The sequence below is a fragment of the Psittacula echo genome, assembly GCF_963264785.1.
Source record: "Psittacula echo genome assembly, chromosome: 1".
Classification (NCBI taxonomy): Eukaryota; Metazoa; Chordata; class Aves; order Psittaciformes; family Psittacidae; genus Psittacula; species Psittacula echo.
Window position 1 is genome coordinate 162,074,102 of NC_137735.1, and position 24,973 is coordinate 162,099,074.

Genomic DNA, 24,973 nt, shown 5'->3' on the forward strand with positions numbered 1-24,973 from the left:
TACTTCAGCCCTGTAACCGATAGATAAATGAGAGAATCCCTAGGAAATGCTGCGGAATGTTTCTGTTTGCCAGCACAATAAACGCAGAAGCTAATAAATGTCCTCTTATATCAGGAGGAGGCGTATAATGAGTAAATGATGGGAAAAGGAATTTGGGAAATAAATGATCAAGCCAATCTGAGTTGACAAACCATTTCTGAATAACTTGGCTGTCGGTGGGAGAGGGCTCTGTGAGGAGCTGCTGGAACATGGGGCTAGGGACAGGCCATTGACATCTGGAGCTGATGGATATTGTGAGGCTGGTTTAGGTTCACTGAACAATAAGCTGTGATTCAGGCACAGCCTTTTCCGTGAGAGGTTTGGATGGTTCACCATGTGTGTGTATGTGTGCAGATAGGGCAAAGGGACCGCGGATTTCATCCTTGTTTCTGTAGGGTAGAATCATAGACTGGTTTGCATTGGAAGGGACTTTCAAAGCTCATCTAATCCAACCCCCCTGCCATGAGCAGGGACATCTTCAATAGATCTGGTTGCCCAGAACCACATCCAGTCTGGCCTTGAATGTCTTCAGGGATGGGGCATCCCTCACCTCTCTGGGCAACCTGTGCCAGTGTTTCACCACCCTCAATGTAAAGAATTTCTTCCTCACATCCAGCCTGAATTTCCCCTCTGTCAGTTTGAAACCATCACCTCTCATCCTATCACAGCCGGCCCTGCTAAAAAGCCTCTCTCTATCTTTATTATAGGCCCCTTTAAGAACTGAAGGGCCACAGTAAAGTCTCCCTGGAGCCTTCTCTTCTCCAGGGAAATCTCTCTCAGCCTTCTGTCACAGGAGAGGTGCTCCATCCCTCTGATCATTTCCGTGGCCCTGCTCTGGACCCCCTCCAACAGGTCCATGTCTTTCCTGTACTGAGGGTAAGCACAGAGAATGCTGCTGCCTGGGATGGCTTTGTGAGAGGGACACAGATAACACCATGCTTGAGGAAATCACTGCTCCTTACTGTGTTAGTGTCCTGATGCAAGTGCGTTGTCTTTCTCATCGTCATTTGATTGTGTTCGTCATGTGCAAGGGGTTCTTAATGTCAGGGAGAACGTGACCACAGTAAGAGCTATAGCATCACAGAATCCCAGGTTGGAAGGGACCTCAAGGATCACCTGGTCCAAGCTTTCTAGGCAAGCCATGACCTGGACTAGATGTCCCAGTTGAACTGAAGTCTTAGGGTGCCGATCGCATTTTAAGCCTCCTGCAGAGAGGGGAAGACAGATGTACCAGGTTGTGTTACAACAGTGTTGGTGGCACGGATCTCAGCCTTGGCCAGGCTTTGCCACAGGAGTGAAAGATAAAGTCTTTTCCTGTATTGAGAATTCAGTATAGAAATGCGGATTTCCATATTTTTCTGTATTCCGTGGAACTCTCCAGAAATTAAAAGTATTGGGCTTTAAAGGTGGGAGAAGGAACTCAGAATCAAGATAACCAGAAGGGTTTATAGGAAGAAGACTAGGGAAAATACGAGAGAAGAAAGACAATCAGAATAATGGACTTGGTGACAGCTTCTTTGCAGCCAAGTTTTTGCTTTAAAGAGAACAAAACCAATTAGTCTCGGGCATTACCCAGATTCCTTTAAAATCCCTGACTCCCCATTCCTTCAGAAGGGATGAGATAGATGGCATTGAGTTTCTGTGTTTGTGAGATCCTTCCTGGAAAAATAATGTGTCATTTTTACACTAATACTTCCAAGGTGAAGGTTTCTTCTCCCCCATATTCTATTTTAACTGGTTTTCAGGCTGTTTATGGGTCTGTGTCTGATAACATGCTCTGTATGAAATAGATCCAGCTCAGCTGCAGAAGGGATCGCTGTTGCTCTTGTTTTTAATTGGGATATCAACACGGCTTAGGAAAAGAGGTGGGAAGCCATCAGCAGTTGGGAGAAGGGACAGAAATGATAATACCAGGCTGGTGGCATGTTCAGCTCTTTAAACATGTCAGAGAGAATTGAAAGTTCCCCCATCTTCTGCCTTTCGAACTGAAAAGCATTATACCTGAATGCTGCGACTTTTCAATATGTTTCTATTCACATGCATATTTCTCTGCCTCAGAAGGCCTTTCCTTTTGAAATATGGGGAGATAATCATGTGTTTGAAACGAGCAGACACTCTCCTGCCACTTTTGAAATCTTTATGGTTTTTTCCCCCCATGTCAGAGCTTAACCCTTTACATTACGTGGGCTGTCATCCCATAGGAATATGGATTTATGCACACTACAGCACACAAACAGAGCTGCAGTAATTAGGAAGCAGTTCAAATAAACCATAGCAGAGGAGTTCAAACATATGTCTTAATCCTGAGAAAAGAATTAGATGTTATTTAAATGTCTTACCTTAATAACATTTTGATGTTTTCCATATCTGGTACCACTATAACCCGGTTAAAGATGTCTTTTCCTGCAACAAAATCTATTGTGTGTTTGTCTATACATTTATCAAAGCTCAAAGAAGATATTCCTCATTCCTAATAGACTGTAACAAGAATACAGAATATGGTTTGGGGTGTTTGAGACCATATGTATTTTTAAAAGCATTGCAGATAATTGTTGCTCTGTGCCAGCTCAGATGTTTGTTGGTGCCAAGTTTGCTACTGTTTTAAGTAGTTAATCCTCCTCACCCTCCAGTTCTCCAAAGTAGAAACATCGTAGTGCCTGGCACCAGTAATATGCTGTAAACTGTAATTACTGCTTTCCACAGGTATAAATACTTGCATTTTGACCTGTGTTATAGAAGGTGCCTCTGTTTAGTTTAATAAACGGCTATTCAGCCTTTGAGTGATGAGTAAATGTTTGAACAGAAAATCTGAATGTTCTGCTTCTGTCTCATGCCTTGAAAATTCACCATTTTTTCATGGCCTCAGTTTCTCTGAGCAAGGAAAGAACAGATCAATCACCAAATATGTTGAGAGTGAATTCTCTGTTAAGTTCTATAGGAGATACTGCACAATTAATTGCCTGGAGAAATGAGTTAAAATCTGCAGTCTTATTTATGAACCATTTGATCCTACAAAATGTTTAGAATTATGAAGGTATGATTTTGAGTTCCTCTTGTCTTGCTTAACCTGTTGAACAGGCCAGTTTCTGTTGGAAGGGACCTTGAAGCTCATCCAGTTCCAACCCCTTCCATGGGCAGGGACACCTTCCACTAGAGCAGGTTGCTCCAAGCCCCTGTGTCCAACCTGGCCTTGAACACTGCCAGGGATGGGGCAGCCACAGCTTCTCTGGGCACCCTGTGCCAGTGCCTCAGCACCCTCACAGGGAAGAGCTTCTGCCTAAGAGCTCATCTCAGTCTCCCCTCTGGCAGCTTAAAGCCATTCCCCTTGGCCTGTCCCTACAGGCCCTTGTCCCAAGCCCCTCTCCAGCTTTCCTGCAGCCCCTTTAGGCACTGGAGCTGCTCTAAGGTCTCCCCTTCAGGATCCTTCTCTTCTCCAGGCTGACCCAGCCCAGCTCTCTCAGCCTGGCTCCAGAGCAGAGCTCCAGCCCTCACAGCATCTCCATAATCCTTTTTTAGAAGCTGTGTATTGTTCAGTCAAGCATAAGAAGAAAAGAAAAGCTTTAGATGCTTTATATACTTTGGAATAAGAGAAGAGCCATGGTATTAAATCAGGAGACCAGGAGCCCTTTTTCAGGAAGTACCATTCCTACCCTGTGTGTCAGGCACTCAGCAGCTCTGTCTCTCCTTATTTAAGACCTCATACAGTTTCCTGTAGATGAAGCCATTCAGTTTAGTGTGTCTATAGGAAACACTGTTGGTATCTTGGCTGTCTTCTTTAATACCAGTGAATAAATACATTCTTCTTTTTTTGACATAACCCTACCAAATAACACATTGCCAGTGCAGCACACCCCTTGAAATGAATCCACAGCATACTGTATTCATTGCACTTTTCAAACAGCTTTCATTATCTTCCTTCCTTCTTAAGAATTTACTGCCACTACTGTCACTTAATTTCTTGGAGCTTTCCTTTATTATATGTTTAAAAGAAGGTGCAGGATGCTGTAGGCTTGAGAATCTCTTGCAGCTGAGCAGGCTTTCACTGAGCAAAACAACATATTGCTGTGTGTAGGTAAGGTGAATTATTGGTAACAGTGGAGGTTGGGCTTCCTTTTGTTAGAAAATGTGATGGGTTTTTCTTTTAATGCTTTCTCAAAAGCAGAAAATGACCCTTTTAAATGTGGAAAACTGCAGTGGGTTTTTGTCTTTGAATTGTTGCCATGAACTGACAAGAGATGATTTCAGGTACCTGTAAAACTGGAAGAACTTCATAAAAACTTGAAAGAGCCTTACGAGACCTGTGCTTTCTTATTGGGAAATGAAGCCTAAGGTGCTATGTGTGTTTGTACCATACGGTGTGTGGAATGTGTTTGGAGTGGGAGTTTTACCAGTGGTTAACAGACCAAGGATTTATTGCCCATGCCAGTGGGGCTGGAACTGGATGATCTTAAGATCCTTTCTAACCCAGTCCATTCTGTGTTTCTATTCTATGACCATATTTGAAGGGCCATGCAGTGTCCTTTTATTTGACTACTTGATGCAATTAAAACAAGTTTTGAGATACATGAACTTATTTTCATGTGGTTCTGAGTTTACTGGCAGGATTTTACTTCTCTTCTTGTCCAGGCTTTCAGAAATAGTATGGAGGTGGAGATGGAGTAAATGGAAAGCTTCAGTGTGCAGGTACCATAAATACAATTCCTGGTGGCATAATCCACAGGAGACAGGTTTACTATAAATGAGGAATCATTCTTGGAGGTGTTCAAGACTCATGTGGGCAAGGTCCTGAGCAACTTGGTCTCGTTGGACGTGATTTGAGCTAGGAGGGTGGAATGAGCGGCCTCTGAAGGTGCCTCCTATATTCTGAGTGAACAATATAAAGCTACAGATTCACTTGTTACAAGGAGAAAATTAATGCATAATTACAGCCGTGCACACAGCATTGCAAAGAGCTGCTCTGTAGTATTCAGTAAGCTTACAATGGTATAGATCCTACAAGCTCTTTTTAGATCTTGTAATAGGAAAATGGATGTTTCTCCCATAACGGGTTTAAGGTAGCTGACCAAATCAAAGATATGGAAGCTTTTGTTGTGTAGCTTTGGTACTGTGGAGGGAAAAAAAGAAGAGAAGAAATATTGACTATATCAAGTGCATTCTGAATGCTCCCATACGTGATTATACCCATAACTTGTTATGTAGAATGAAATGCAAGAATCAAAACTGGCAGGTACTTCCGTATATTTATCAGGCAACTGTGTTAATCGATACAGAGGTATGATTTATCTAGCTAGACCTGTTGCTGTAAGGAATAAAGGAGAACTATAAATGATTGCTGTTGGGTTTCTGCTGTTTTGAAAAGAACTTCTATGTGTAGCTCTTCTCTCAGTTGTTATGTGTTATTTTGCTGTTACATTGGCGTAGCGCAAGTGTGTAACAGAGTAATTGCCGCAGAGAAGTTGGTCTAAATTACAATTTCTTTGTATATTCTCCTTGGTGAGAGTCTGTGGCACTGATGCATTTTCAGTCACTTAGCTTACAGTGGAAACATCTAGTCTGCATTAAGCAGCTGGTTTCACTCAGTAGCTGCTGGTGATAGATACTACTGAAGTCTGGTCAAACCATCTCATCAGTTTAGAGAGGGAATATTTTGCTGTCCATTAACGTAGTTAACAAACTAGGAAGGAAGGAACTAAGGAACAATAGTTTTAAATATTTACCTATAAGTAGCTGAGGTTAGGCATGGTCAATCATAGAATTGGTTAGGTTGGAAAAGACCTTTAAGATCATTGAGTCCAACTGTTAACCTAACATTGCAAGGCTGCCAGTAACCATGGCCCTAAGCACCATGTCTACATGTCTTTTAAATCCCTCCAGGGACTGTGGTTGAGTTACCCATCCTAAAGAGACAAAGGCCAACATGGATAGAAGGATTAGCAGACCTGCTTCATAACAGCTTCACAACATTTGCCAGAGTAAGTGGATGCTGGGGGGAAGACACTACATCTGTAACAGAGTGTGTTCTCACAAGGCAACTAAAAAGCTGTTCAGCGGTGAAAGGCGGTGGATGTCTGGAGAAATACAGGTGTATAGCACAAGTGATCACTTAAAATGGAAAGTAGAAATGAAGAACAGTGGGAGAATACACATATGTAGGCCAGAACATACACTAAATACCTGTGTGGGATGGCTGAAAGGCACAGGAACGGCTCTGCCTCGGAAGATGCACTGAGCGCTGCAGGAGGGAGAATAGAAATGGAGAGTAGGAATAAACAGCACCTGCCAAGAATGCAGGAAAAAGAAGCCCAGTAAATAGAGGGAATCATCTCTCGAGGTCACAAAACATAGTTATAAGTTATGACTGTTTTCAGAGGTCTGCATTTGAATTATTTAGCCTAACGTATCATCCAGCTGTAGGAGTTCTGTGACATGTTGCCTTATTACTTGAGAGCAGTAGACCCATGTTTTTAACTTCCAGAGCAATGTATTCGGTGCTGATGATTACACTATGGCATGCTGAGACACTTAATAGGTTTCTTTTCCTAGTTCCTGTATTTTTTAGCAGGTTTTTGAGTGAGGAGGCCACCTGCCTTGGTTTTGGCTGCTTTTCTTTCAGAAGGCTGTTTCTGAGCAGAATGGGTCTGCTGGGACACACTGTTGTAAGAACATAGAGAATTTACCACATCAGTTTGATTTAAACACGTTCAGAGCTTGTTTAGTTTCTTGCTTCACTAAATGTGAGCATAGTTCTCTATCTAGAGTGAGTGTAAAATGTAGTTTTCTTGGATTCAGGTGCTTATCCCTCATCCAAACAAATACATACAAAGTTTTTCACCAAGCAGTCTTTTATACCCTTAGCTTTCTTGTTGTACTAGTCCTGGTGTCTCCTCACTGCTCACACGTGGTGTTCAAAGCAGCTGCAAAAGACCATCCTTGAAGCACTTTAGAATCACCAAAACCTGTTATTGATAAGTAGTTTTGCTTAGATCTTGTATGGCATCAGCTGTCAGTCAGTTGATAGGTTGTGATTGAAAGACTTCGCTTTGACACCTTGTAGGTGGTTTGGCACGGATTGTGAACTTTGCACACTGAAAAGATGATCTCTTCATATTCACCTCCTCTTTACTGACCTGCAGGTCCTGACATCATCAGAAGCCTTTCACCTGACAGTGATGTAGACAGCTAGATAACAATATTTAGAGTATTTGTGCCAGCAATATCTGAAGAAGGCTGTTGGTCTGACCAAATACAAATATTTGAATCGTAGAATAGTTAGGGTTGGAAAGGACCTTAAGATTATCCAGTTCCAACCCCCCTGCCATGGGCAGGGACACCGCACACTAAACCATGTCACCCAAGACTTCATCCAGCCTGGCCTTGAACACTGCCAGGGATGGAGCATTCACTTCCTTGGGCAACCCATTCCAGCACCTCACCACCCTCTCAGTAAAGAATTTCTTCCTTATATCCAATCTAAACTTCCCCTGTTTAAGTTTGAACCCATTATCCCTTGTGCTATCACTACAGTCCCTGATGAAGAGTCCCTCCCCAGCATCCTTGTAGCCCCCTTCAGACACTGGAAGCTGCTCCGAGGTCTCCACACAGCTTCTCTTCTCCAGGTGGAAAAGCTCCAATGTTCTCAGCCTGTCTCCCTATGGGAGCTGCTTCAGCCCCTGATCATCCTCGTGGCCCTCCTCTGGACTTGTTCCAACAGTTCCATGTCCTTTTTATGTTGAGGACACCAGAACTGCACACAATGCTCCAAGTGAGGTCTCACGAGAGCAGAGTAGAGGGGCAGGATCACCTCCTTCGACCTGCTGGTCACGCTCCTCTCGATGCAGCCCAGGATACGGTTGGCTTTCTGGGCTGCGAGCGCACACTGAAGCTGGCTCATGTTATATTAAAGTGATCCTGAATAATAAGCTTATCTTACTTGGATACTGCAGCTCATAATTCCACCATACGAGGAGTTCGGTAGCATCAAACTTGTTCATGAGTTTCAGTATTGGCATTCCCTGTGCTGAGATGGTTACCTGAGAAAAGTCACCACAACCTGATATCAGTTCAGACAAAACACCTTGAAGCTGTGATAGGGAGACAGGACCAAGCCTGCATGGTGACAGTTTCGCCAGGGCTATTGCGTTAAAAGAGATGGAATATTTTAGCATTTCTTTCCAGAACTTTATTCTTGATCTCTTGAGGATTGGTGCATTAAAGTGTTCTTTGTGACAGCATTGTGCTTTTCAGAAAATGGTAATCTTCCACTCATTATGCCCTCAGGCAACCAATCTGACTGAGCAGTGATAGTGGTAGATCTAATAAACAAAGCTAAACCCAGCTATTTTCCATTTATTTGAAAGAAGATAGAGCTAATCTGTGATTCTTTATGTTGGGCTTCTGCCACAAGATGAATCTCACGTACAGCTGCGGAGCAGATTGCACATCTACGAGCCAAAGGAGATTTTCATTCTGATGTCGGATATACATCACCGACTGCAAGTATATATACCCATAGGATTATTCAGACTGGAAGGGGCCTTGGAAGGTCCAGCCTCTTTCTCAAAGCAGGATCAACACTGAGGCAGGTGAGGTTGTTGAGGGCTCTGTCCACTTGCATCTTTGATGACCTGCAAGGCTAGAGATAGCACAACCTCTGCAGATCCCTGTCCCTCTGTTTATTAATCCTTGGAGGGAAGTATTTTTCCTTATATCTATTTTGAACCTCTACTGTTTTGATTTACAACCACTGTCTCTTGTTCTCCCACTGCACATCAGTAAAGAGCCTGTCTCCATCTTGTTGATAAACTTCTCTAAGGGCTTTTAAAGCTACTGTTAAGTTCCCCCAGGTCTTACTCTTCTCTGGGCTAAAAAGGTCATGTTTCCTTGGCTTCTTGTAGGGCATGTGCCCCAATTTGGTGTCTCTTGAAAACTTGGTAAGCATGCATTCCATCTTCAGGTCATGGATAAAGATGTTAAAACAGGGACGGGTGCAGTATAGACCCCTGAGGAACTCTGCGTGTAGCTGGCCTCCAAGTAGAGCCTGATGATCCAGCCACATTTTCACCCATAATTCACAGAAAAGCAATTTTCTCTTACTCTTTTGACCACTTAACTGGGATATCAGTCTGCCTTTGAAAGCTGTGCAAAATGACTTTGAAACAGGTAGTATTTCAAGTGATTTTCCCAGATAATTCTCTATGTGCAGAGGATGAGGAGCATGAACTTAAAAATACAGCTGCTGTAGTAGAGCTACATTGAACACAGCGCTATCTCTGCCACAGGTTTGCAAAACCATCTTCCTGGGTCACCTCAGATTGTCTTCTCTTATGAATGTATTATTCCTAGTGCTGCAGTCTGTACCTGGTACCACTGACAGAAAGGATTTGTCAACTTAGATTTCTTGGCAGTCACCTCTGGAAGCAACAATACCCATTCCAATGTGCCTTGGTGGTTGGCAACTTCCCACGTTCCTGTGCCATTTTGGGGATGGAGGTTTGCTTTAGGACGTGGAGAAATAATACCCATTGGTACCTTAGGGAGAATGTAATTGATACTGTGTAACAGTGAAAAGGGGAGAGACTGAGAAGGGAAGTTGTAAATAGGAATCATTTAGATGTGGCATCTTGTCATCAGCAGGAGATGTAAATACAGTTGTGCGTTTACACTTGCATCTCCAAGGTTGAGAACATTTGTATTAAAGGCCGTACCACAATTACATGCAGATTAGATGCCTGGCTGAATACCTGTGAGAACTTTGAATAGATTTGTCCTTTTCACAAAGGTTTTCATTTTCTTTGGCAGCTCTGAGTGTTAACAAAGTAGAGATCAATGTTCTACCAGGGCAGAACAGTGAAGTGAAGCATATCTTGGGAGAAACTTCAGAGACATTAATAGCTGCAGTTAAAGGTATTAGTTACTGGTGCCTGAAAAACAGAAATGGAAATGTAAAAGAAAAGGTCAAAGAATATGCTATTTCCCCCATTTTCTGCTGATAACTGAGTTAAGTGCTTTGCCCCACTTGCTGCGCACTGAGTGTTTGCCTTCCACAAACACACACATCATGGAATCAAATGATTGCTGGGAAGTGAATTGTTTTCTCGACGAGTATTTGTCAAGATGCAGCTTGTGTTTCTCCTTGGCTTCCTGTGTTTGAGTGGGTCTCTGGCATCTTCAGCACTGTTTTGGATACCTGTTTGCTGTTTTCTCTCTCTTTAGATGGCTGTCTGGTGGCATGGGTGTCCAGAGTCCTTCCTTCAATCCCTAATAGGTCAGACATCTATCAGAGGAGGACTCTCATCTAGAGCCAATTTCCTCCAGGACAGAAGAGGCAGATGAGGTTTTATAAAGGGCTAAAAGGGCAGAAGAGAGGGTGAATTTGAGCCTATACAGGAAATAAGTAGCTTCAGACAAACTCCACCAAAATCCTGAAAGTCAGCCTTAGCCTTAACTTTCTTACTGCCCAGATATCCTTTGTAGGCTTAGTCCAGGAAACCAGATCACTACCCTGAAGGGAATTTTAATCATGGGGCTTCTCTTCCAGTTTGTCTTCTTTCTCACTGCCTTACAGCTGCTGTTCCCACTTCTTGCACATAAAAAGTTCTCCTCTGCTATGAAAGCACATCCCCTGATCTGTCCATGCATCTTTAGTCTATTCCTGTGTTGTCCTGAACATCCTCATTACATGGTCGAAGTCTCTCATTGAGGGATCTTTTGGGTGCTTCTCTGAAGGTTACTTTTATGCTGCAGTTCAGAATTCAAATCCTGGTTTCCTTTGGGCAGCAACCATTCCTTTATGGAAAGATGCTCCATTTGAATAGATTTTCCTACAATCCTTATTATTTTCAACCTTAGGACAGGGACAGAGAACTTTCTTGTCCACCCAGTGGGTTCTCATGACAGTTCCAATGAAGGCAACCAGACCCCTCGAAAGGAGCTCATAATAGCACCTGGAAACCTAAACAAGAGCAGAAGTCATAAGCGTTACATCGGTTCCCTGAATGAGGAGCTGAACTTCCTTCGTTTGATCTTTGGAGTCAAAACCCACAAGAACTACATGAATAGTGCAGCTGGACCAAATGAGGGAAGTCATAACTCGTATGAAAAATAACTTACACATTCAAGCAAAGGCCCAATCTGATGACATTTCAGAAGAAATTGCTTCACTCATATATCATTTTAATAGCATTTGAGGTAGAATAAAGATACATTATTACTTAGGAAGCTGTATGACGTTATATGCCTGGTTTTCAACAGCTAATTAAAATCAATTCAGACACAAATAGAGCTTTTTAATTCAAATAAAGATGCTGTAAAAAATGGTCATATATTTATAAAGCTATAACTTAATATAATTTGGAACTGTGATATATGCACACTATAGTAGGTAATGTTCATAGAATGTTAGAATCGTAGAACGATAGAACAGTCGTCTTCTGCTTTTGATATTTCCTCTTCCATAATTCCACCTCTTCTTTCAGTAGCAGCTTCACTGATTAAAGATGACTAGATGTTTTTAATGATACTTCATATAATAACAGACTGGTTTGTGTTGGAAGGGACCTCAAAGCTCATCCAGTTCCAACCCCTGCCACGGGCAGGGACACCTTCCACTAGAGCAGGTTGCTCCAAGCCCCTGTGTCCAACCTGGCCTTGAACACTGCCAGGGATGGGGCAGCCACAGCTTCTCTGGGCACCCTGTGCCAGCGCCTCAGCACCCTCACAGGGAAGAGCTTCTGCCTAAGAGCTCATCTCAGTCTCCCCTCTGGCAGCTTAAAGCCATTCCCCTTGGCCTGTCCCTACAGGCCCTTGTCCCAAGCCCCTCTCCAGGTTTCCTGCAGCCCCTTTAGGCACTGGAGCTGCTCTAAGGTCTCCCCTTCAGGATCCTTCTCTTCTCCAGGCTGACCCAGCCCAGCTCTCTCAGCCTGGCTCCAGAGCAGAGCTGCTCCAGCCCTCGCAGCATCTCCATGGCCTCCTCTGCACTCGCTCCAACAGCTCCGTAGAATCATAGAACATTTAGGATTGGAAAGGACCTTAAGATCATCCAGTTCCAACCCCCCTGCCATGGGCAGGGACACCCCACACTAAACCATGCCACCCAAGGCCTCATCCAACCTGGCCTTGAACACTGCCAAGGATGGAGCATTCACAGCCTCCCTGGGCAACCCATTCCAGTGCCTCACCACCCTCTCAGTAAAGAATTTCTTCCTTAGATCCAATCTAAACTTCCCCTGTTTCAGTTTGAACCCGTTACCCCTTGTCCTGTCGCTACAGTCCCTGATGAAGAGTCCCTCCCCAGCATCCTTGCAGGCCCCCTTCAGACACTGGAAGCTGCTCTGAGGTCTCCACGCAGCCTTCTCTTCTCCAGGCTCAACAGCCTCAATGTTCTCAGCCTGTCTCCATACGGGAGGTGCTTGCACTCTGGGGGTGCAGCCCAGCACACAGGGGGGTTCTGGGCTCGAGTGCCCACTGAAACCAGGTCATGGGGAGCTTCTCATTGACCAGCACCCCCATTTCCTTCTCCTCAGGGCTGCTCTCAATCCGTTCTCCACCCATTGTGTACTTCTAACAGTTACTCTTGCCTTTTCCTTTGTTATCCAATATGGTCTATTTATACTTTGTATAAGTGGGACATGATCTAGTGATCATACACCTTTCACAGTGTGTGTCCTCTGTCCCCAAGCATGCTCCTGCATGAGTTTGATGTGCACAACTGCTGGAATAGGTCTTTTTGGACAGCAGTGGCTGTGCTGGACATCATCTGTGTCAGCCTTGATGCTGGATTTAAATCTGTGAAGCAACTTTATAGGCTTAAAGAGCTATTCCTTCCTTCTGGTGTTGGAAATCTTGGTTTAAGGAGTACAGATCTCAGGCTGTGCGTCAACAGAATGAATAAAACAAAATGCTTCATATTATCCCCAAATGGGTTTGTAAAAGATACTGAGATGAAATGGCCTGAAGTTCAATTAAGGGATAAAAGAAAGCTTAACTGCAGCAGAAATGGCTTTAAAAAGGAAGCAAAGAAAACTTTGCAATTCGCCAGTCAGGGAACATGATAATCTTTGCCTGCCGATGCTTTGAGGGGAGGATAACAAGGGAAAGAAGCCTTTAAATTAAAACTTCTCCCCTGATTCTCAAAGGTGCCAAACAGCCCAAGCTCTTGGTTCCTTTGGTGGGTGGAGCAGGTGCTGAGCTGAGCTGAAGTCAAGCTGTGCTCAGTTTTTGTCTTTCCCAGCACTAATTTGAAGCGAAGGCCAGATTTGTCTCTTTTGTGTGGAAGTCGCGCGTCTTCGTCAAATAAACTGTTAACTACGTAACTATTAAATTAAAGTAAAAATTTAATAGATTGCATGATTGTTACTGCCTTATATTGAATCTGTTCATGGCTTTAAGATCCACAGTGCTTGAAAGAAAGATTTCAGTGCCAAAATAAGTCACGGTGCGTCTGCGGTAAAAACAGTCTCAGAACATGTGGAATAAAATAGTGCATCCAGGTGATGTGTCTTTAGTGAAATTAAATGAGGATTCTCAAGTTCCCCGGGTTCTTTTGATAACCTTTTATCAGCTTGGATGGCACAAGAGCTTTCAGAACTTTCCCTGGCTGCAAATCTGAAGATTTTCAGCACCGAGTCGAAAATGCTCTCGTGCTTTGAGGTCCCACATGCAGGCAAAACAGATGACCCGAGGTTCTGCAGGAATGTGGTTTCTTACCCACACCTTTGAAAGCAGAGCTGGCTAGCAAAATAATTCTGCTCCTATTTCTCTACAGTGTGCTCTTTAAGAAGCTTCTGCTCTTACTTTTGTTCAGAGAAGATTAATTTGGGGGCAAACGTGATGAAGATACTTGTGCCCGTGGTCAGGTCTCCTTTTGCTCTACCTGAATTATAGCATTATTTATACTTGTTCTAGCTCTGTTTTTCAAGGGAAATTGGGTAGATTTAGAATTCAAGTCCTCTTTTCTTTAACTTCTCTCCCACAATGCCAGCCTAAGATTCTCTCCTTCCCCTTTTTTCAAGGGAGCTCTGAAAAGGCACTTTCTCCTCCAGAACAACTCATCTCCATCTTTCTTTTAGAAGAAGGGTACTCTTCATCAGGGACTGTAGCGATAGGACAAGAGGTGGTGGGTTCAAACTGAAACAGGGGAAGTTCAGGTTAGACATAAGAAGTTCTTTACTGTAAGGGTGGTGAGACACTGGAATGGGTTGCCCGAGGATGCTGTGAATGCTCCATCCCTGGCAGCATTCAAGGCCAGGTTGGGCAGAGCCTTGAGTGATATGGTTTAGTGTGAGGTGTCCCTGCCCATGGCAAGGGGTTGGAACTGGATGATCTTAAGGTCCTTTCCAACCCAAACCCTTCTATGATTCTGTGAATTGAAAAGTATAGAAAATACTACTTGTCAGTCAATTTGGTTGCAACCTATGTGTGATTTTCAGGCCATAAACACTTAAGCAACTAATTTAACTCATGGAGGTCCTATTCAGGTCAATTAGATGAATGTTACACATGGAATTAGTCACTTGACTAAACACTGTGAAATTTTGCAGGTTCTTCAAAAAACCTGTATGGTAACTAACACAATGTTACATCATTTAAAAAGATGGTTAATAGGTAACTTTGTAACTTTGCCTTTGCAGAATTTTCTTTAGGGAAGCTAGAATTAAGCAGAGTTTGGATACTTTGTAGGTTCTGGTTTTTACTAGTCCTTGGAAAGTCTACTCAGCTTCTCCAGTGGAACAATTGATACTCCTATAACATGTGAATTCACATGTGTATTAATGCAATGGTTTCCCCCCTCTGACTCAGATTTTGCTTATCTTACAAAATCCTTGTGCCATACAGATCCAGGTGGGTAAGTAGAGAAGAATAGTGTTTCCCACAGTGTATTTATCTGCTTGATGTTGCTGCCCAAACACTGGTGAAGGTTCAGAATTCCTTGAGAACTGTCACTCTTGGACTATCAAAATACGTGTTGACCAGTCCAAGGCCGAGATGGCAAGAACAGCCCAAGTACAATGTGCTGTGTCAATGCTGTCAGACTGAGAGGCATAGGAGACTGATGCTGAGCAGTTAACTGGAACTCCAGGTGGTATCGCACAAGGGTGGAGGAGAGGGGGAGAGTTGACTCCTTCAACCTGCTGGTCATGCTGCTTTGATGCAGCCCAGGATACAATTGATGTTGCCAGGTTATGCTGAGCTTCTTATTAGCCAGCACCCCCAAGTCCTTCTCTGCCCACCCTGTATTTGTGCTTGGGTTTGCACTGATCCATGTGCAGGACCTTGCGCTTTGCCTTGTTGAACTTCAGGAGTCATTTCTGTTCCCTTCCCTCTGTCCTCCCCACCTGTGCACACTCTAGGGACAAAACAGCTGCATTTGGGATATCTACTGGAACTGTGAAGATCTACAAGCCTGATACAGCTACTCTCTGATAGTTTGCCACTGATGCTAACCTGAGAATTGGACCCTGTAGCTTTTTATCTCCACTCTTGAGTTAAACAGTACATGAATATGCAGACTATATATACCACAGGATACATACATGTATTTATCTGGAGACTGATATGATGTTAACAGTGCTGTATTATAGTTTTCTGTTTAGACGAATGACCACTGAACTCTTACTGAGGATTAGAGAGGACTTATAAAATGAAATTTCATCTCTGGATTATAGAATATATTTCTAAAAGAACCTGAATGAATTTCAAAGGAAGATCTGATTCAAGAAACACGGCACACTTTGAGATAATAAAGGATTTCTTGATAGTTCAACTCTACTGTGGGACTGAAACCTCGTGGCATACATAGCAGCTCAGGTGATCACTTGAGCTGCAATTAAAAAGTAGAACAAGTACCCTCAGAATATTGTTTTTGTGTCAGAAATGCTCCTTCATGCTTGAAAATGATAAAAAATGGCAATCGATCCTTACAACTGTTGTGTTCATCTTTATTGATCAGGGAAAAGAAAGATAAATCGCAGCCCAAATAAGATTATAGTAAATGTTAGCATGGTAGGGGACTGGAGGATGATAGAGAGCTATTCATCATCTCAAACGGTGACCTGTCCACACTCCCACCATAGTCAGTCTGCTGTCTAATCGCATACCTATTGATTCCATCTACATGCAGGGAACCTGGATGTGACTGTCATTGGGCAGCCGAGATTGGTAAATGCGAGGGGGTCACTGGTGTGAGGAGGATTTCATTTTCATTTTCTTACTGGCCAACGATGATTTATGAAAAAATAAATGACCCCAAGTTACGTGTGTGGAAACCTCCATTCCAGTGCAAATGAATGATGAGGTCTGAACCTCCGAAACAAAGGTGCGGTGAGGCCACCGTGTTCTTTGTGATCTGTGCGTGACCTTTGCCTGCAGTGGATGTTACACAATTTGTTATAATTTGTGGTAAAATATTAGACTTGCAATGCAATTTTGTGTCTGGGGTTGGGATTCTTTGTTCAGTGAGTTCTGTGCATACCGAAATTGGAATTCATGAAGAAGAACCTCAGGAGATGCGATCCTCAAATGGAACGGAAAACTGAGTTTTGCTTTTGGTTTTGTACATAAAGCTGCCTCTTTTGGAGTTCCCCTCATTGTGTTTCTGCTGTAGTGGGCTTTCTTAATTGCATTTCTCATAACGTATTCTGGCACTGATAAATGTTGCTCAGGACAGGTTTACTAACCCAATGATAAGAAGACCACGTCATCTTTGACTATTACAAGACTGATCTTGCCAGTTACAGGGGGGGTTTAACATTTTATTCCCTAACAGTGTTTTAGGCATGTTACTATTTCATACATCAATGTCTGCTTATTTTACCCAAAATAAAATTGACATTATGCTTTCCACGGACTGCATTGTGCCATGCCTCTATGTGAAATGTTTTAAAGGTCAATGTTGTGGCATAAATAACCTTAAACCATGGTATAAACAGGTAGGTTGTTAAGGATTCAGAATGGTCTTTACGTAATGTGTGTGATTTGAAGAGTTTTGTTGCCATGTTAACATGGAATGCCGGATGACTCAAGAGTAACAAAGCTATGGGTGAGTTCTTGCAAGTGCCAATGAAAGCTTTATACATCTCCACAACCTGTTTGCCCCACCACTGAAAAATGGGTTTGGAGAAGTTTTGAACTGCTTTTATTCCTCCAACTGTGAAGCCAGTTGCCTTAGTTATTACATCTTAAGTCCAACTGTGCTAAGGCCATAAAAACCTCATGAAAAATACCAAGTATATATTACCTAGACATGAGGCATCACAGCATTACGTATTTGTCTTTGAATACCGAACCATAGAATCATTTAGGTTGGAGAAGACATTGAAGATCATCAAGTCCAACCGTTAACCTCACACTGCCAAGTCCACCACTAAACCACATCCGCTGGCTCATCTTTCAGCACACAGGGATGATCTGCTCCTGTTTCTTGAAGACTTCCTCCTTGAAGACTTCCTCCTTGAAGAATGTCCAGCCTTCCTGGACTCCTTTACCTTTCAGGACTGCATCCCAAGGCACCCAGTATCCTATATCCCTGAGAAACGTTGCCATTTTTAAGTATTGAAAAGTTCTGTTGCTTGATGCTTCAATCTTGTCTTGCCTTGGTGGTACCGAGTGAAGGGCATTCCTGGCTTTAGGTGAGATGAAAATGCATTCTGAAACTGCCTGATTTTAAAAATTTACATTAGAAGCTGACTGAAATGACCTGGAAGTTTGGAATATTAAAATAACTCACTGTGGGAGTCATTATCAAGGCAGAGAGCAAAAGAGAAAGTAAAGCTGTAGTTAATTTATTGCACAACTTTGAAGATTGACTCGACTGTCAAATGCAAGCTAGATAGAGATATATGTGTAAGTAACACAGACAGGAACATGCAGAGAAGTAAGGATTTACTATTTTGATTGGGTTTTTTCTAATGGAGAGGCTTGAAAGGCTCCAACAGCACCTAGTGCTAAATATGTGATTCTTATTATCTCTTTATAGTTTCCTCCCTAAGAGCCATTTCTTTTGCATAACCTTCCAGACCCAAGAGGAAACACTTGTGTCAACAAATACCGAAATAAAGGTCATTGAGTCATCATCCATGGAGATACCTAAAAGACATGTAGATATGGTGCTTAGGAACACGGTTTAGTGGTGGACTCGTCAGTGTTGGGTTAATGGTTGGACTCAGTGATCTTACAGGTCTTTTCCAACCTAAAAGATTCTATGATTGTGTGATTCTGTCTGTGAAACTTTATAGAGTACTTGATTTGAGGGTTAGGTTTGGGGGGTTTTATGAGCAATTTAAGTGGATAAACTATTCATCAGGGACTGTAGTGACAGGACAAGGGGTAACGGGTTCAAACTGAAACAGGGGAAGTTTAGATTGGATCTAAGGAAGAAATTCTTTACTGTGAGGGTGGTGAGGCACTGGAATGGGTTGCCCAGGGAGGTTGTGAATGCTCCATCCTTGGTGGTGTTCAAGGCCAGGTTGGATGAGGCCTTGGGTGCCATGGTTTAGTGTGAGGTGTCCCTGCCCATGGCAGGGGGGTTGGAACTGGATGATCTTAAGGTCCTTTCCAACCCTAACTACTCTATGATTCTAAATTAGCTTTATTTACTAGATACTAGCATGTATATAAATAATACTGTATGAAATCTGTATTTATTTTCTTCTTCCAACTTTTCAGAGTGCCCAGTTCTACAAAGTTACCACGGAGCAATACCAAAAAGCTGCTGATGAAGTGTCATCTCGGTACAAGTAAGTCTTTTCTCCAGTTATTTTTGAACCTGGCACCTAATTGAGTTCTTATCCACATTAAATTGCAACATAGTTCCCCTTCCTCTTATTACAGATCTCATCAATCTGTGCTGGTTGTTGAAATGAAAGAGTTTTGTACATTTTGGAAGCCAGGGCATAGTAACCATAAGCTGCATAGAAATTAGATGTGCAGTTATTAGTATACTAATTAATTAATATTTGATAAGACATATGAACAGAACATCCATTCCTTAACTTTATTCCTCTAATGGAGGACCAAAAATGTAGCTCCAGCTTTGCATTACAGTAGTATTCACCCTGTGTTTGTATGATGTGAAAGATTTAAATGAGCAACTTCCCTTTGCCCTGAACAGTGGTCAGAAGGTCAAATTAAATAAGTTTTATTAGTGCTGAGGATAGTTAAATGAAGATACAGTAATTGATGGATCAAAGTGACTCTGACCCTTAGCCTTGGGCTCTTCCCTTTGTGCTGGTTCATCTGGTAGACAGAAGGTTCCATTTATCATTTTAGTAAGGATACAGAGAGAAGTTTTTACAAGCTTTTAGTCTTGCAGTAACCAAAAGCTGCTGTATAAAATGCATTATTCTGTGGAGATTTTTAGATTTATGGAGGGATTTTCCTCTGGTTTGTGTTTTGTTTTGGGTTTTGATGAGCAACAAAGGAAAAGGCCTTTTTGAGCTGCTGATAATGATATAAATGAAGTTCTTAACTGTAAGATAATGATTTTGTCTTTTAGTATCATGAATTGTTTAATAGTTTCTAGTGTATATATAAAGTCTTTGTACTGGTTAGTGGTGCAGAATATATTGAGGACTGAATTTGTCTGTCCCTTGAACAAGACGGGCAGGGTGATCATTGACTCAAGGTCTGATTTAAGCATAATTTGAAGGGTTTCCCATTCTGTATAGGAAGCCCAGTACGTTGTTACTTGTTGTCATTCATGTGATAAGATTCCCATCAAGAGGACATCTCCCCTTCCTCTCTTGCAGTGGGGTATTTTCAGGCTTTGAAATGTAGTTATTGCCTAATCTTGTTTTCATTATTCCAAAACAAGCTTTTCTTGTGATTTTAAGTACATGTGGATAGCTCTAAGTGGTTACTATGCCAGATGTAAGAAATGGCTTTGGGTTTGTTTTTTTCCCCCTAATGTGTAAATGATTTCCTCAGTAAATGAAATACTTCGGGGTTCATATTTGCACAAATGGAGTTGGTTGATGAAGCAGGGACCAGTCCTTAGCCTCAGGCAATGTCTAAAAACTTTAAGAAAACCATTTTGAAGGATGTTTCAGTCTTATCTGCATGAACCAAAGACTATTTACGGGTGAGGGATTTAGACAGGGAATTGGAGATTCCTAACACTAGATGAGATTGGTCTTTTCTTAATTTTCTAGAGATTAAAGGTATCAATAGAAATCACCTCTTTGACTAGTCTTTGCTATAATGCCATTACTGAAATTGCTGTGCTGCTTTTGCACTTGATGCTGAATTTCCTGACAAATTATTGGGAGCTTTTTGATTAGCTTTGGTCCATTGCCTTAAAAAAAACAAGAGGAAAACGTAATGAAAAGAAAAAGGTACTTGAAGTGTGCGCATAAATCGTGGGAGATTTGATAAATGCATGAAATATCGATATTACTTTATCATTTCAAAGTTTGCCTGATAGAAAACCCTTTGAAATGCCATGTCTTTTTATTGAAGGTTGCAGTTCAGCAGATGTTATTTTATCTCTGCCTTTTGTACGTAACTTGATGGGTAAATGATGAATGATTTAGTGAGACCTGAAGATGATGCTCTTTTGGTGTCACCAGGCACTTCTCATGTTCAGTTTAATTGCATGTGGGGATTGAGGACAGAGTTTCAAGCACGGCTTGTTTAAAGAGCTGGTTTAATTGGCTGTAAAAGAGGAATTAAATAAGGTTGAACTGCGGAATTTTGTTAATGCATAAACCCGTGTGCTGCGTGTCAGTGTGATTTCAGGTTCTAAGTGCGAGATTAATCGATCTAATTGTGGTATCACTGAGAAACGGTCTCGCTTTAGTTCAAACATGGCTAGAATTAGTTGCGAAGTTTTATTGAGATCACTTGCATTTCTTCGACTGTTGAAGCCACATCTCTTTTCAAGAGCAAAGAGAAGTGGATAATTACTTAAATATTTCCTGGATTTTCCTCCCTCCATTTAGTCCCTGAAATTACATCAGCCGGGGCTTTATCAGTCTTTAGGGATAATTTGCTCCATTAAAATGGAAGAGAACAAATATCCCACATCAAGTTGTATCGCAGAGCTTGGCAGGTCTTCTGTACTTTGTCTGCAGTCCTTATTGATGCGTGGTTATTACCTTTTCCAGCGCTGCCTGGATCAGACTGATATTCCAAAATATCCATGATAAATGATTTATCTCTGCGAGGGCCTGATTCACATTGATCAAATTCTGAATTATCAAATGGTTCATCTCTTTAAGACACTAATTCACATTGATCAAATCCTAAATGACCAGGTTCAGTCAGTTCCTGCAGTACACAAATTACATTAAACCAGCATTACTAGAGCATGCTGCCTTTTCTAATGTAGGAGTTATGTTACCCGCAGTTACATTACAACCAGAATGATCATATTATGAAGATGTCTCTGTTCTAATGAGAAGTTTACACAAGAAGAAAAGAATGCGATATTACAGGAAGAGCTGGGCTTTGGGCAAAGAGCTGAACTTTTACTAATCAAATTGTGTGTTTCTATTGTGGGTTTTTGTCTTTAATTTGAAGGGCTGGGAGCGGGAAATTTGGCAGCTGCAGTGGCGATGTTTTATTCCCTCGTGGCGTCTAGAGCCAAGGAACATCTTCATTATTCATTTAGGAATAAAGATAGGGCAAATTCAGCCTAAAATCAATGTTTTTACTTTCTCTTCTGTGAGTTTTGATTCTTATGGTAGGGAATAGACTTCATAGCTGTGCACTACTGCTTTTTCCAAAGTATTTTGTCATTCCTCTGCTCCTTCACTGCTCTCCCATAGACAGTGTGGAGCTGCTTCTTGCTGCTGGTTTCTTGGTAAGAACATCGTTCTGATAGACAATTCAAGTCAGTTTCTTCCTTTAATTGGTGACTTCTGTATCACAAAGCTTGGTTTATTAATGCTTACTGGAAATAAAATTTAAAGCACGGTTATGTTTGATGCGTCAGTGTCAACATATAGAAATTAAAGGAGTTTAAGTTGTGTTTTACCTAAGATTCTTTTGGACTGAGACGCGAAGCTGAGGAAGTTTGTAATGAGGCCACATTAAATGAGTAACAGTGACACTTGGGCCTTCAAATGTAAGAATCTCACAAAGCAGAGATGCCGCTTTTCTGGACACCAAAAAACCCAAGAGGCTAAAGAGAAAATAAGCCTTTTATTGACAACATTGGATTGAGACCAGGGAAATGTGGGTTTAATTCACTGTTCTTGTTACGCTGCTGATGTTGGGCACATACGGTGACTTTTAAGGGACCTCTCTGCACTATCTGTGTATCAGGAATGCTGATAGTTTCTTAATGCGAATTATCTTCAGTAACTATCTTGTTGTACTCACATGCTGCTATAACACAGAAATCCATGTTGGAGATATCCAGGCAAATAGTTTCTGCTTTGTTTCTGCTTGTGCAGACCCACTGGTGAGAAACTCCCATTTCTAGCAGTTGCTTTTGCTACCTCAATTAGCATTAGTTGCTTTTAAAAACTAAAGTTAAAGGTACAGATTATAAGTTATTAATTAAATACTATGTAGTATTCCTCTAGTAACAGAAAATAGAAAGCTATTTAGAAATCCTTGGACAGAGCCTGCAGGCTTGCTCCCTTCTTGTTGAGCTCCCTTTGCTCAGCCAAAGACAATGGGCTTTAAATAGAAACATCCGGATTTAATCTTTTCTCTTACAAATATAGCACATATATGTAGTGCTTTATCATTAAACAATTGTCTTAGTATAGTTTGACCTAATGGTACTATTGCTGGTCATATTACGGAATCATAGAATAGTTTGGGTTGGAAGGGACCTTAATATCATCCAGTTCCAACCCCCTGTGTCATGGGCAGGGACACCTTCCACTAGAGCAGCTTGCTCCAAGCCCCTGTGTCCAACCTGGCCTTGAACACTGCCAGGGATGGGGCAGCCACAGCTTCTCTGGGCACCCTGTGCCAGCGCCTCAGCACCCTCACAAGGAAGAACTTGTGCCTTATCTCCAACCTGAACTTCCCCTGTTTCAGTTTGAACCCATCACCCCTTGTCCTATCGCTACAGTCCCCGATGAAGAGCCCCTCTCCAGCATCCTTGTAGCCCCCTTCAGACACTGGAAGCTGCTCTGAGGTCTCCATGCAGCTTCTCTTCTGCAGGCTGAACAGCCTCAATGTTCTCAGCCTGTCTCCCTGTTTCCTTAGCCTGAATTCTTTTTTCACATGGTACAGCTGGAGACGATGATCCCACGCTATCCACAGTATCCCACAGATGAGTGTAAGACTGGTGTGTCTGTAAGCCATGCTAGAAGGAATGCATAGAGTTAAATACCATCCATCCAGCTTAAACCGTGGAGCTTTTCTTAACAGCAGAAGTTCTTGAAGAGCCTTATTTCTCTTTCTTTCTACTCTTCCATCCCATCCCCTTTTTGTTTCCCCAAGTGTAGCTGCACAGTTGTGCTGATACCGTGCAGAGGGTGGCATGACAGTGAGAGTTTCTCACATTAGCGTCAGCAGTGCTGTTGTCTGCTATCTAATGGCATTGCACTTCACAAGCCAAGTGTAAGTGGTGTTTTGCAGAGTGGGTGTCATTGTCACCCCTCTTTAGGTTTAAACCAGTCTGGATTCAGAACACGTAGACCTGCTTCAGGTAGGAAGAGAAACTGATGAAGAGACCACAGATCTCTTGATGAACAGACTACAGATCTCTTCAGTCTCTCTTATTTCTCTCATACATCCAAAATCCTGTTCCTTTTGAATACTAAAGGAATAAAACAGGATCTGTTCTCTTTGCTCACTCCTTTCAGCCAGTTTTGTCCCAATAGACTTACCTGAGGGCTGCCGTGGTGGAGCTCACTTTCTACGTGTTTGACTTTCTACTACTACTTTGTATGAGTGATTTTGCTTTGACAGCACATTCCCTCGACTGGTGAAACCTTTTGCACCATGCATGCCTTATGCATGCCTTTGAATCGGAGTGAGGAAGCAAGAATTACCTATTTCTGCCTTTTGGATAGAGCTGCCCATTGCTGCAGCAGCTTGGCTTCATGAAGGGACTTTGGCTTCAGTTGTTACCCCTGTTTCAGTTGCTCTGCAACCCATAAACCCCCTGTAAGAGGATATCCTTTGAACAGCTTCCCAATATCTAAATTCCATAAACTCTTTATTCAGTATATTCATCTATGAAACGATGATCATTTCATAAATGACAACTTCAGTTTTCCCTACAGCAACATAGATATTTAACTTTCTTCCTTTGATCAATACGGTCCATTAGGAATGAGAGTACTCAACAGGATGAAATATTAATTGTGCACTTTTTAGCTAGATGCACATTCATTCTGAATCAAGTGGGAGCAGGGGGATTCTGGCATAATAACTGTGTGTTTTTCTGGTAAGCCCCAAATCATGAGTCTGGTTGCATGGGGATGTGTGTTTCCATGGAAGTATTTGAGCTGTCACGTGAAGTTTAAATGTGCTTATTTGGGTAGGAAATAGGTTTGAAGCATTGAATTGTTTTGTGAGTTATATTAACTTTAAAAACCCATTATTCAAAATTTAGCACATTAATGAAGGGGGTAAAGCCAATTCTTTCCATGTTTGTTATAATCCCTTTTGTTTCCTTTCCAGAAGTCGTGGGTCCATTCATTAAAGCTCCCTTCAGGCTATCACCAGTTTCTCACACAGTTAGCTACTCTATGGTCTGGAATGGAGAAAGCAATCTTGAAATTAATATTAGTAAAGCACAAAGTCATGACTAGGAATTTTTTATTTGATATGAATTAGTAATTAAAATCATAAAAGCTATTCCGGGAGGTAGTGTAGGGTAGGTTAGAAAGGGCCTTGAACAACCTGGTCTAGTGGAAGGTGTCCCTGCCCATGGCTGGGGGTTGGAACTGGATGCTTTTAATGTCCTTTCCAATCCAAACCATTCTGGAACTAGATGATCTTAAGGCCCTTTCCAACCCTAACTGTTCTA

The 24,973-nt window shown here is 42.1% G+C and overlaps 1 protein-coding gene across 4 annotated transcripts in view; it reads left to right on the forward strand.

Annotated features, from left to right (window-relative positions):
• Positions 1-24,973, forward strand: part of CHCHD3 (coiled-coil-helix-coiled-coil-helix domain containing 3) — a 154,838-nt gene that overhangs the window by 105,071 nt on the left and 24,794 nt on the right. For all 4 annotated transcript variants that reach the window (XM_080624510.1, XM_080624511.1, XM_080624512.1 and 1 more), the window contains one exon: positions 18,700-18,770. In XM_080624510.1, the coding sequence (XP_080480636.1) occupies positions 18,700-18,770 (71 nt within the window). The remainder of the gene's footprint in view (positions 1-18,699; positions 18,771-24,973) is intronic.